Source organism: Platalea leucorodia, assembly GCF_965183815.1.
Source record: "Platalea leucorodia genome assembly, chromosome: 6".
Lineage (NCBI taxonomy): Eukaryota > Metazoa > Chordata > Aves > Pelecaniformes > Threskiornithidae > Platalea > Platalea leucorodia.
Window position 1 is genome coordinate 84410683 of NC_138828.1, and position 14024 is coordinate 84424706.

General features: G+C 44.8%; 1 protein-coding gene across 2 annotated transcripts in view; it reads left to right on the forward strand.

Annotated features, from left to right (window-relative positions):
• Positions 1-12256, forward strand: part of ATRN (attractin) — a 157274-nt gene extending 145018 nt beyond the window's left edge. Inside the window, exons 28-30 of one of the 2 annotated variants that reach the window (XR_014228556.1) lie at positions 6506-6620; positions 7706-11184; positions 12123-12141. Coding sequence is in view for 1 of the 2 variants with exons in the window: in XM_082315660.1 (XP_082171786.1) it covers positions 6506-6620; positions 7706-7830 (240 nt within the window). In the remaining variant the exon portion in view is untranslated. Of the gene's footprint in view, positions 1-6505; positions 6621-7705 lie in introns of both variants that reach the window. The other variant, XM_082315660.1, reaches the window with a different exon arrangement.
• The last annotated feature ends 1768 nt before the right edge of the window (positions 12257-14024 follow it).

Sequence of the window (14024 nt, forward strand, 5' to 3'; positions counted from 1 at the left end):
ACTTGATTGCAGAAAGCATTTGGCTGTGAAATTGTCTCCCAAGGGAGCTGGTGGTGCACTCCACACCTGGGTCACCTAGAAGGAGCCCGCACAAAGCCCTGGAAAATGCCCTGTCTGTGTGGAAAATCCTGCTGGAGAAGCTGGACTAATTAGATGACCTAATAGGTCTCTTACTGCTTTTAACTCCTATAATTGTTTAAGCTTGACACATATTAAGTACATAGAACAACTCATAAACAACTGAAATTACGTGACTTTTTAGTGCTGGTTTTGGCCAGTGAAGTCTTCTGTGGAAAACAGCCGAGAACAGATTTCGCTGCCTCCAGGAACAATGGAGTTGTGTCACCGCTTAGTAAAATACCCTTAACTTTATATTTTCATCCAAAAAAGGGTACTCGCTGTTTCCAAGCGCTGCCTAACACAAAACGCATGATAGCGCTTCCCGGTTAAAAACGAAACGCTGCAGCGCACCTTCCTGACGGTGCACGTCGCCCGGCAAAGTGTCTTTAAATCTGTGCGCCAGGCTGCGAGGTCTTTGATGGGTTTTTTGGTCTCTGTTTGACATTTGCACTATCCTGATTCCTCATTGTTGTTTTTTTTTTTTTTCACCATTCCCATTGATTGCAGCTTTGCTGGTGGGGAGGAACAGTCAAAGTCCATTGCAGGAGAAAAGTTCAGGCTATTTGTGGCCAGCGGGGCGAGGGAGGGGATTCTGCCCCTCTGCCCCGCTCTGGGGAGACCCCCCTGGAGCCCTGCATCCAGCTCGGGGGTCCTCAGCACGGGAAGGACATGGAGCTGTGGGAGCGGGGCCAGGGGAGGCCATGAAGATGCTCCGAGGGTGGCACAGCTCTGCTGTGAGGAGAGGCTGAGAGCTGGGGGGGTTCAGCCGGGAGAGGAGGAGGCTGCGGGGAGACCTGAGTGCGGCCTTGCAGTGCTTAAAGGGGGCTTGTAAGAAAGATGGGGATGGACTTTTTAGCAGGGCCTGTTGTGATAGGACAAGGGGGAATGGTTTTAAACTAAAAGAGGGCAGATTCAGACTAGATATAGTGAAGAAATTTTTTGCCATGAGGGTGGTGAAACCCTGGCCCAGGTTCCCCAGAGAGGTGGTGGATGCCCCATCCCTGGAAACACCCAAGGTCAGGTTGGACGGGGCTCTGAGCAACGTGATCTGGTTGAAGATGTCCCTGCTCATTGCAGAGGGGTTGGACTAGGTGACCTTTAAAGGTCCCTCCCAACCCAAACCATTCTGTGATCCTATGATTAGCTGCACGACATTGTCAGTCCAGCGCGCTCACAATATTTCTTTGAGGACAAGGAGCAGCTTTAGGGAAGGGTGCCTGACGGGTAGACCAGCTGCAGTTGGCTGTTCATAGCACAGATACATCCCGGGCAGCACAGCATCCCCTTCGCTGACCTCCGTCCTGATTGCAACCAGAAATCTTCTGGCTACACATTTTTTACTGCTTCTGTGCCTGTTGGCGGGATGCAAGCATGCTCTGTTTCGTGAGTCAAGGGCATGGCTCCTTTCTGATGGGCTGTTGGATGGCAATTTGGCTCGTATGCATTGACCCACCACCAAAGGTGAGATCCTTTTATCCTATTAGCTGGTCTTCATCCACACGCTCCAGCAGCTGGGCTCCCCTCTGTGCCCTCCTGGTGTGGGCCTCTGCTGTTCAGGCACCACACGAAGCAGTCATCGTGTGCCAAGTGTCTGAGGGATGCACCTTATTTGCATAGATTTGAATAATGTCTACTTTATTGTGCCATTAAGCCTTCAATAAAAAGGAATTGCTTCTATAATTCAACAATGGGTTTATCAAAACACTCTAAATGAAAGTCTCTGGCAGAGGCTGGTTTTAACCATCTGATGAAAGGTGTTACAAAGTTTGAAGACCTACGTGTTTGTTTGTTTTTTTTTTTAAGTGGGCCATTAAAAGCCAACTGTCAGACTGAAGCACAAACATTTATAATGACCTGATCTCTGGTTCCTGAGTCCACTCCAAACCTTCTTGCAGAAAAGCAGCTTGGATCCGCAACAAGAGCATTCAGAAACCACACAGGAGGCAGATGTGCTGCAGAGGTGGGGAAGGAAAGGAGATGTGGGCTCTTCTTAGGTCACCCCACTAATATTCAACCTGATGAAGCCAGCCAGCTTCTCCTTAGCTGCTTTGCAGCATGGTAGCACCTACATAGGTCATGTCAAAACACAAGCAGGCTCACAGCAAGGCCAGCTCTGGGTGAGATCCGCAATCGAGATAGCCGTTAAGTTGCTGGTTGAATTACCCACGTGTTTTCCTCCCTGCCTGCAGGATACGGTCCCCGGGCTCCACCGCCGGGTTGCTCTGTGTCTCGCAGAGGGCACAGCGTGCCCTTCGCTCCCGGCTGACCTCTTGCTTGCATCAAATCCATCGTTCCCGTCACTCGGCGTGTGAGTCATCTCATCGGGCTGCGCTTTGTCTCTTGGCCTGGTGAGCGCACGCTTGGAGATGAGATGCAGTATGAGTCACAGTTCAAAAAGCAGGTGCCTGAACTGGTGCTGTCAAAAATACAAATTTATAGGACTTGATTCTTTATGCTGGTTTTTGCTGTTATTAACTGCAGCTTGTCTCAGGAAAATGGCTGGGTTTGATGGACACTAGACTGTTTTTTCCCCTTTTAGATGTAAGATCGAGATTAGCTGCAGTAAGATGATCTTGTGCTTAGTATATTCCTTCCAAATTAGCTTGCAACTGCCTGACAGATTTTGGATGTATCGTTATAGAAAGTATACTTCCTTGCTTTGTGTGGTTAATAGAAACAAAATTCCCCATGCGATGAAATATTAACAAATTTTTACCAACACTCAGCTTTCCTGAGCAGATTGACAAGAGAAGGAAGGATGCTCAGAGGTATGTCCTCTGCCCTCAGCTATCTGGGGTACATCAGAGAGATTAAAAATTCACTGCAGCATGAGGGTGAGACTCATCCCCATGAAATAACACTGAATTTTAGGTATCGGCGTGGCCGGGGTCTGGTGTTGCTCACTGGGGGACAGCACTGGCTGCCTCTTTGGGGCCCTTTCAGCACCAGTGACACCTGCGTAGGAGCTCCTCATGGTTCAAAGTGGGTTCAGGAGAGCAGAGAGGAGGAAGACATTATGACCTTGAGGAACGAAATAAAAATCCCATGGAAAGGGAAAGATAGTGCCCACAGGGACTCATAATGAGAGTTTCTGCTGCACGCTCAGGGTCATTAGCTGGAAAGGGCAGAGGAGGAGAGAGAGTCCTGCTTGGGGCTGAGAGATGAGCTAATTACCCTCAAAGTCCCTTCAGCTCTGTGACTGAGAGCTGTATAATGAACTTCTATTCCTTACCGTTTTATGATGTGCAGGAGAATCAGGGTAGTTTTGGTACCGTTACAGAGGTCCTGTCAAAGCCTGAAACACCTCTCAGGTCACCCGTGGTCCAGAGCAGCAGACGAGGTGCGGAGCGGGACTGTTGGGAGAGCTGGAGAAGGGAGTGTTTGTCTTCAGAGAAGAAATTCAGTGTGGTGCTTGTTCAGATGAGCCAAACGAAGGCTGAGATGTGCAGGAGGGTAAAGCCCAGGGTTAAGGCACAAGAGAACGTCAGATGGATGAATAAATTTAGGTGGGAAAGAATTGAGGTCAGAAGAAAGTTTCTGGTATCAGAGCGGTGAGATCCAGGAGCAGGGAGCCTCTGGAAAGGTCTCACAGCTGATGGCACAGGCTGAAGGGGTAACTACTTTTAAAGCAGAGCATTGCACTCTTAGGTGCGGTCACCTGCATTAGTGAAGGGCTGGATTCAGTGACCGTGAGAAGTATTTTCCAGTCAGTATCTGCCAGTTTCTGCGTGTTGGCTGGAGGATGGTGAGCGTGCTGCTGAGCGTCCCCGTGACATTGCAAGGCATACTGGAGTAGAGTTGCACTGAACAGTTTATGTTGGGGAAGGAACAGAGTTGCAGAAGTGTTTTGGTTAGAATCAGAATCACAGAATGGTTCGGGTTGGAAGGGACCTTTAAAGATCATCTAATCCAACCTCCCTGCAATAAGCAGGGACATCTTCAACTAAATAAGGTTGCTCAAACCCCATCCAACCTGACCTTGAATGTTTGCAGGGATGGGGCATCCACAACTTCTCTGGGCAACCTGTGCCAGTGCCTCACCACCCTCTTTGTAAAAAAATTTCTTCATTATATCTAGTCTGAATTTCCCCTCTTGCAGTTTAAAACCATTCCCCCTTATCCTATCACAACAGGCCCTACTAAAAAGCCTGTCCCCATCCTTCTTATAGGCCTCCTTTAAGTACTGAAAGGCCACAGTAAGGTCTCCATGGAGCCTTCTCTTCTCCAGGCTGAACACCCCCAGCTCTCTCAGCCTTTCCTCATAGCAGAGGTGTTCCAGCCCTCTGAGCATTTTTGCCGCCATTAATCCAGTAGGAGTTAAAAGCAAATACGTTAAAAAGGTATTAGAAAAGGTAATCTCTTCTTGGCTTGTTCAGTTGCTCCTTCATCCTTCTCTTCCCCCCACTACTTCTTCTCTGCTTGGTCTTTGCTGCTCGCTCTGCCCAACGCTGAGGATGAGTGTGAGTGCTCGCTGTTAAACCCAACCACCGTGCTCCAACCTCTGGGATTCAGCAGGACTGTTTTACTAACAGTGGAATAACTAAGGTACTTGGCTCTCTCCGAAAGAAAATAAACTTTGTGCTCGGTGCACGCTCCCCCTCGTACGCCAGAAGTCCGTGGGCTGTATTTCTGCAGTTGCCTTCTCTGTGCTCTCTCCATTACCTCTGGTAATTGAGTCGCCTGTGGGATATAGCACCAGGGTATGCTTGGTTGCTTTGTGGGAAAAACATTATTTTGAGTTTGATCCCTTTGCTGGGGGTGGGGAGAAGATGAAGAAATCTGCAGTCATAAAGCAGGCAGACGGCAGCTTACGTCGTTACAGCCTGTAGAATACGTATTTATCTACCTTGCACAGACTAACAAATTGTTGTTGCAATCATTACAGTAAATATGAGATATGAAAACAGTTTTAAGTTTCATTTTGCTTGGTGTCATCTCTTTTTTTTTCTCTTTTATTGAGCAGCAGTAATTTAATAGCATTGTTTGACTCCTGTTCGGTTTTTTCAGTGTCTTGCATTGTATTGAGTTTCTGTTGAACATTTAAGTACAGTAGTACAATTTCATGCCTAATGGAAAAAGCAATAATTATTTCATTAATACTAGGCTAGAATTTGTCCATACTAAACGAGAAATCAGAAAGCATTGAGCGTATCAGGTAAAATAGCGTTTCTCAGCTTTTCTTGCTTATGTGGAACAGAAGAAGGAACCCTCTTGTAAAGGTACTCATAGGCGTAGACTTGCATCCTCACCTCACTGTTGTGCCATCCCACGATAACGCTGATCGCGTGTAATTACGTGTGGGATCGGGGCCCGGCTCAGGTAAGAACATATTTTAGTTTCTGGGCTGTGCTGTTGCATTTTGTCTCTCTAACGACATCCTGAAATCAGCCATTGATCATTCAAAGAAAATCTTTACAGGAGTACGGTGGGAGGGTGAGGTTCAAAGACACTGAGGGTCAGCGAGGGATCCGTTCCCCTGCTCTCTAGGGTGGGCAAAAGCTGGTTGCCCATTATATCTTCATAGTTATCAATTCACGTTTTACCTGAAAACTTTATTTCATGTCCATGTTGCTAATATAAGTGTGAAACATTCGTATTCAAAGTAAACAGGCTCGGTAAAGTACGTTAAGAGTAGTCCATCCTAGGATACGACAGGTCACTGGAACCAGATCCAGATCCAGGATCACAAATCCTCTGCTTTTCAGTTGAAAAAAGGACAGTACAACCCAGTAGAGTTTCTACAGCACTTTCAGCTCCCAGAACAACCAGCTACCTAAGACCATAGTCCAGAGTGGTCTAGAAGACCACTGGAAAACAAACATAACCCCTTCGGAAAGAACAGATATGAAAGACGAAATTGGGGGAACACAACTTAAAGCAAACAACAATGAAGTAGAGAGGGGTTTGGGGGTAAATATTCTTTACCATGTTAATGCACACAGCGCTGCGAAGGTTGTCATGGGGAGTTAAACTCTGGAAATGGAAGTTGAACCGCCAAGTCGCAGTGGTCAGACGTGCCGATATGTGTGATACGCGGCTGATGGGCTCGAAGGGAAAAAAAAAAAAAAACCCTAAATCTTGTTTTTTAGCATAAGCTGCTCCTTTGTTACTGAATTTAGGGAGAAATGCAAGCCTTGTGCTGTGCTTGACTTTTTAATAGCTAGATTTTTATTAAGTAAATGTGTTTTCTGCGATGACTAGGGGTTTTGCTTGTTACTAACATTGGTTTTAGCTTTGCTAGCTACGTGCTGGAAATTTGCCAAGCGCAGAAACACGGTTCGTGCCCTGAAGCTTGTACAATCTGAGAAAGACGACGCTGGGGTAAGAGGGAGGGTGTAACATGCTGTATAACATTTGTTTTCTCCTCTTCCTTCCCTCGCTGCAGACTGTACCAAAGCCAATAGCGCTGGAGCCCTGCTTTGGGAACAAAGCAGCCGTTCTCTCTGTATTCGTGAGGTTGCCTCGAGGACTTGGGGGTATACCACCACCCGGACAGTCAGGTGAGGAATATCGTTGTCTCCGCTGGCTTGGTATTAATTAACTCTGTGCTCCTTCCCCAGCCTTACAGATTCACCTTACAGTTTCAGACTTGATCCCGCAGTAATTGCTGTACCCACACCACAGCTGAGGATGTGCTCGGGTTATTTTAATGCTAGCGAGCTTGGGCCCTGCTAGCTGCTGACCTGAGGTTTGATTCAATTTCTTGGGTCAGTTGGTGGATGATTTTTGGATTTTGGACATTTGATATTTGGATTACTCTTTAATTTATGGCTGGGGAAAAAGGGAGATCTGGTAGAGACAGGTTTGCAGTAGTTACTTACGAAAGTAACTTGTCTCCCAGCCTATTCCCTCTATTCCCAGCTCCATCTGTAAAGAGACATCAAGTCCTTTCAAGGCATCCGTGCCCTCTTCTTAGCAGCTCTGGACGGAGAAGTTTTCTCCATCCAGCTTAAGGTTTCCTTGTTCCCAGCCCCTTCTCACTTAAACCTGCCTGCAGGGCACCAAGACATCATCTCCTGGGCAGTGTGTGCTTTAACTGGGGTTTCTCCAGTGCCCAGTGAGCATGGTGAAGCAGAGGATCTTAAAAGAGTAGTAGCTGGGTTTGAGATGGGATGGTTTGGTTGTGAGCTGTATTGAACCAAATCCCAGATGGCCAACGGTGGTTTGTCCGTGGATCTGCCAAGAGGAGGTTGCAGAGATGGCAGATGTCCGGGAAGGGCAGTGGGACCTCCACGCACACGTGCTTTCAGGCTTTATTCGAACCCATCTAGGAGCCGTGTCATCTATGAGAAAGACAGCTCTCTAATATTACGGGTTTCACATCCGTTAATACCCACACTTCTTACTTCCAGCTTTTTCTACTGCAGTTGCTTTCAATAAAACATGCAGTATTTAAAAGCTTATTTCAGAATAGCCGCTAGAGTTTAATCTCTTAAGCCAAAATGCTTTTCTAGTTTGCTTTTTTTTAACAACAGCTCAAAAAATGATACTCATTTTGTGGCTTGGAGGGTTTTTCTCAGCTGTGGCGGAAGGATTTGTTTCTGTGACTATTTTGTTCCGTGACTCTTTCGTTTTGTTGCCTCAGGTCTTGCAGTGGCCAGTGCACTGGTGGACATTTCACAACAGATGCCAGTTGCCTACAAAGAGAAATCGGGTGCAATACGAAATCGGAAACAGCAGCCCCCTGCACAGCCAGGAACCTGTATTTGATGCATGGACATCAGAAACTGTATAAGGTTTTAAACAAAACGGAAAAGTAATACCTAGGAGGAGGAGGAGAAAGATTTCCGAGTTGTGTCACAAGAGACTTAGAAGCACTCAGAAAAACACAGCTTCCTTGAACTCAACTTTTTCTCTCATCTACGTGATAGTTGGCTTTATTTGACAACTGCTCCACTTAAGTTTTACTGACACGTGGCTTCAGATTGCTCCTTTGTTTTCTTCGAGTTTAAAGTAAAATAATTTTATTGCAGGTCCAGTAACATCCGATCGCCGCCGTTCATGGTCAGTGTAAATAGAACAGTAGTCCAATATGAATGACACTCAGGTTTATACATGGAAAGTGCTTTGTAGTTCATGTATTTATCAAACTGTACAAAAAGAAAAAGATGCAGTGTTTACAGGTGTCAGCTCTCAACACATAAACACTACTATTAATCTTCAAAGCATCTTCATCCTTTGTTTTCATTTAATATGTTTATTCCCTCGTTATTTAAGTGGAACTCTCTTCCGGATACAGCATTCTTGTAGTCATCATGGTCCAGAACATCAGGAACGCAAAAGCTGGGATGGTTTAAAGGTTGACGTCACGTGTTGCTCAGACCACATGCAATACCTGGAGAAGTTGAATGTTGCTTTTGAAGGACTCAGTGTTTACATAGTCTTAACCTGCTTAGAGTACACCACACACAAGTGCCTAGACTTGAACAGATCTAGGGAGTGAGGAGACTGCTACACACATTTCTTTTTAACATAATTATATTCCTTTTAAATATATGTATACACACACACACATATATATGTAATCACCCAAGGCAATCTGTGTTCTTTGTAACATATCACATGCAGTCAGGGGAAAATGGCGTTTTCCTGCCCAACAAACTACTCAACCAGATGGAAATGTCTGGAGGGAAAGTAGAGTTTCAGTATCTCATAAGAAAACTCCTGGTTTCACCAGCGCTTTTAATAGAAGCAGTTTGTGTTCCAGGTCAGATATATTATATTTCTTCTGATTTTTCTCTGCCCATTTGGCCTCTTTCCTTCCCCCTTCCCTCTTGTCCTTCTTCTGGACGAGAGCTGAGCTGTGCCGGGGCTCAGAGGCATCGCTCCTCAGCAGGAAGATTTGCTCCATCTCCTTACAGGCTGTAAAAAGCAACACTCCAGGTGCCAGATCATTTGAGGATGAAGTAAAATAGAACTTAAAATAAAAAGCAAGGAGAGCAGCTTTGTTTGGCCACAGGTTTGCGTTTTACATGATCATTACTGATATTTCCCATTTGGGTTGAACTCTCTTAGATGCTGAAGAAGGTGGCTTGTTGGTGAAAGGAAGGGACTTGCAAACAGCAGAGAGAAGGCTTGGCTTTTGGGGGATGTGTCAAACCAGCTGAAGTACTCTGACTAGTTGGGATTACATTTTGAGGTTCTAGGTCGGACTTAACCCATCAGTCCGTGCGTGCTGGTGCCCCATGTCTCCCTTGATTCCGCAGCGTGGCGCAGTGCCGGGGCCGTGCAAAGTTGTGATGTGGAAGCCGGTAGGAAGATGTTACGTGAAGGTGCCAAACGAGACGCGTAATTGTTGCTTAATCGCAGTGTGGTTTCATTCAGGTCGCCGAGTCGCGGGTGTCTGATGAGGACATCTAGTATTCATGAAATGGAAGTAACAAATCAAGAGGAACGAAGGAAAGTGCTCTTGAACCTTCTGGCCAGGTAGCACCCTTTTCCAAAATGAAACCCAAGTAACTGCATCTTTTTTTGTGCATGTTTTGATGATCGATCACCTATCAGGCACTTGCTCTTTTTTTTTTTTAAACTATTTGGAAGAAGCTCTTTGGAGCACATCAGCATCGCAATAAAGACGTGGATTGCTGTGCGTGTCTGGACAGCGGTGATGGGGGGACGGCCTGCTGGTGTAAAGACCGTGGTGGATTATAATTCTGATTTAATGTGTTGTTTAACAAATAGAACGGAACTGCAGGAAAAATATTGGGGGAAAAATGCATTTTATATATTTATATTTATATATATATTTATATATATAATGCATCTGTTTCTAAACTAGAAATTTAAATGCCCTCTGGGGAAAAGAAATCACGAGCGGGAAAGGGGTGAGCTATGTCTTTTAGAACGAAGGGGTTTAGGCAATTTAAGTTTTAACTGATGCACAGATTACCTCAGACAGATTCATCTCCTGAAAATATCTTCTAATTTCCTATGCGCATAGGGCTAACTTGAACTAGAGAAATTATACTGGACTCAAATCCCTCCCCTGTTATTACTTTGCTTAATTTCAGTCGTGATGCACGTCCCCATGCTCAGAGATGTCGTCTTCTTGCTTACCCGATGCTTTTTTGGGGAGGAAAACTGCCAACCCAAACTGAGAAAGCTCTTGTGCTCAAGTCTCCGTAGTCAGGACAGCGCTTAAGCAGGTGCTTCAAGTTGTTGCTTAGGTTTTCCTGAACAGAAACAGCTTTCAGGAACAGTAGGCCTGGAGGGGTGATATATTTTTATGTTAACAAAAAGACACAAATGTTTTGGGGTTTTTATTCCCCCCGGAGAGCTGGGTTGTCTGGTCTCAAAAGCTTATGGTGGAGCGTGCCCAGAAGCGTAGCCACAAAGTCAGGTATCGGATACTGGAAAGACGAGCAAAAACGATCAAACTTTTGAGATTTAGCAGAACCAAAAAAAATGTAAATAGAGGAATGAGACTTATTAATATAAATAAAATGAAACAGCTCCTTTAGGATGTAGCTCTGCTCTGCATCTTATCTCCATACTGATGAGGGAAAAAGAGAACTCTCATACATATCTATGCTGCCAACAGTTTCATCCCAATTTAAAGGTAAAACAGAGACAAAGGTGGGAATGGATGGGGGGGAGAAGAATGCCGGTGGTTTATCACCCGGCCAATATCTAAAGTGAATGATTTGTGGGTTTATTTCTTTTGGAGGTGGGGGGGGGGGAAAGAGCAACCTTATTTCATGGGAGAATCTGTAAAAAAAATGAAAAATAACACACCGATTTTGCACTTGTACATAAACTATACAGTAGCGTGCAGAACATTGAAAGATTTAAAGTGTATATAAACCAGAAAAATATTGAATGTATTTTTGATGCATTTTAAATGATGTATGAGTTTTGTCTTAATAACTTCTTCATATGATGAGTATTAGATAACTTTCCAGAGCTTTAAAGAAACATCAAATTATATTTGTGGTATCTTGCAGTATAAAGCAGGGAGGCATAACTTGACTTTTATGTATTCAAATGCATTTCACTTAAAGGTATAAGCTAAGTAAAATACGGCTCTTCCATTTGAAAGGGGAACAAACCAACGCTCGAAGACAGGTAATAAATGTACTTAAAGCAGTCATTACTTGGAGGATTAAGTCAGCAGTTTAAGCTTCTACCATTAAGATTGTGCCAGTGATTTCCATTCAAAATCACTATTTGCAAGCGTTTATAACTGGCTGAAATTCAACATTCAAGGTCTCAACCCTCAAAACATTTTTATTCTTTGAGAGTCGCCTTTAAAAAAAATTTAAAAAAAATCAGAAATGCTGTAGCCCTTTTATTCCAGAAAGCAACAGTGCCATTGAATCTCCAAATAACATACATTTCTTTGGTTCACCGTTTTCCGTTCTTTTTAGCCCAGAATTTTCTTTGGACTGTTGCAGCACGAGTGACAGGAGACCCTGCCGTGGTGCGGGTCAATATGTTGAATACAGGAAGATTTATGGGACACAACTTTTGAGTTATTGCCACTCTCCCTGGGCTTAAAATGCGCTGTATCTAAATGGCCAAAATAAAGCTATACGTGATGGGATAATGCCTGTGATTAGCATAACGTCATAGCGTATAATTTACCAAAATTTGATGGTATGGTACCATAAAAGCATGACGGCCCCTGTTGGCAGATACACGCTTCCTTAGGGGTAGTTTGTATACTAAATATTGCTCAGAAACATCATTTTCTCTCCGGTAAACGTTTACCGAAATACATAGTCAGTGGGTTCATAGTATGGTTTTAAAACAGCAGCTCAGCTTGCTTGGCCCTAAGTTGAAACGAGCTTTTGATGAAACACCCTCGCTCAAGGGGCTGAAATAAAACTTCAGGCTTTTCCCATAACCTGCTGAAAATCCAGCGCTGCGAAGATGAGGCTGATTCTCCATCCGTAACCGCTCCCGATGTTAGCAGCTGCTTTTTCTTTTCCCCGAGACCCTGAGTTAGGGACAGAGCATCAGCTGCATCTCTCAACCTGTAAAACCCTTTTCCCTGCAACCAGGGATTTGCCGGCACTGAGCTTGCGAGAAAGCAAAGAACAGCCCCTACGTGCCAGGAGCGGCTTTTAAACCCATCCATCCAACTTCGAGTAAGCTGCGGACGTCTCTTCTTTTCCCATTTTCTTTTGATCTTCGTTTGGGAATACCACAGGGGAAGGGGAGGGAAGGGGGATTGGGTTTTCGGAGCCTCCTGAGCTAAGCTGCAAGAGCAGGTTGGGAGAGGGAGCCGCGCCTGTGTTAGATGGAAGAGTGGCAGCAGAAGACGCGCGAGCGTCTGGGGAGGCGGGAGCAAAGGGAGGGGAGGGGTAGGTGTGCGTTGCTCGGTTTCGGACGTATTGTTGGCAATTTTAGCCAAATTCACACTCTTTCTGTTGATAGCTGCTTAAATTAGTTTAGCTCCCCATGCTAGGAATACTACAATAACGTGTATATGCTGTATTTTTTCTGCTTCTGCATCGGAGCAGGTTTCGTTGAGTTTATTACTTTGTTCTAACACTACACACGGCCTATTTTTGTGCGTCTTCCAGGTACTATAGTTCTTTAGACGTTTCCTCTACGTTTATCATTGACTCCACAAACCTCACCAGAAGAAAGAAGAAGAAACATTGTGGAGGAGTGTAACATATGTCAGTCCATTATTATTTTTTTTTTTTAAAAAAAGGCAAAAAGAAAATAAAAATAGAGTTTTATATTACTCTGAAATTTGTGCACAATAAATGTTCTTTACACTAGGATCCTTGAATTAATTGTATTCTGGATTTTTTTTCTGTTCTGTAATTATTTACGATTCTTATCTGTGTTCAGACTTGAGCTTAGTTTGTTAATATGTATAATTTAGCATTTATTGCATTCATATGTAAATATGAGCAAGTATTGTAAACTATTTCATTGCCGGGGATTGTGGGTGTTATACATACACACATTTAGGACTGCAGGTTTTGGTATAATTTTTTGTATTGTAAAATAACAGCTAATTTAAAGCAGGAATGAGAAAATTATTGGGAGATCTGTGCATTTTAAATACAAATGTGAAGTACATGTATATAAATAAAAGTAAATAATGCAAATCTTTCCTCTGAAATAAAAAGTAGATGATCTGGTTAACATTTTTTCTTCTTCCTTTTCTCCCCCCTTTCTTAAAATAGGGGGAAGCAACAACTCGAGATGCTTTTAAAGACTCCTGGCTGGGGTGAGGGTGAGTTTCTACCGCGGTGGTGGATCTCAAGGCGCTCGCACCTCCCTGCGCAGGCTGTGTTCACCCTGTGCCAGGTACCGAATCCGGGAGGAGGAAGACGACGACCTGTGCTCCACCAAAGCCCGGGGGTAGGCTGCTGGGTCTGCACAATCCCCCCATTTTGCCATCCCCCAAAACCATCACCCTCGTCTCCATCTCCACCTGGGAGGGAAGGGGCCTTAGGGAAGCTCTTGGTCCCTGATCTTCCCTACGGCTGTCTCTGAAGGCTGGTGGGCGGGAGGAGCATCCTAAAGAGGTGTCAGCGTCTTCATCGTAGAGAAAAAGGGGCTCGTCCTCCACGCGGGCCTCCTGGGACGGTCAGGGCTGAAGAGGGACTTGATTTGCTCCAACCTCCTCAACGCTGGGGTCATGAGTCCTTGCTGTCATCGCACAGCTGGTCTTTATTTGGTTCTGTGACCGTGTTCCTGTCCCAAAGCTCAGGGCTTCTGCGTTCAGGGTTTAAATAAGCCCAACAGGAACAGAACATCTCAGCCTCTTCCCTTTCTTACTTTCACCGCTAATTTTCCCGCTAAACCGCTCCTTCCTTTGAATTGGAAGAGAAAAATCGAACATCCCTGGAGACCGTATCATCCAAAGAGTTTTGCTAATAATTTTGCAACCTTATCAAATGTTGGTGCCAGCTGGAGCTTCAGATGCACACAAAAGCTAG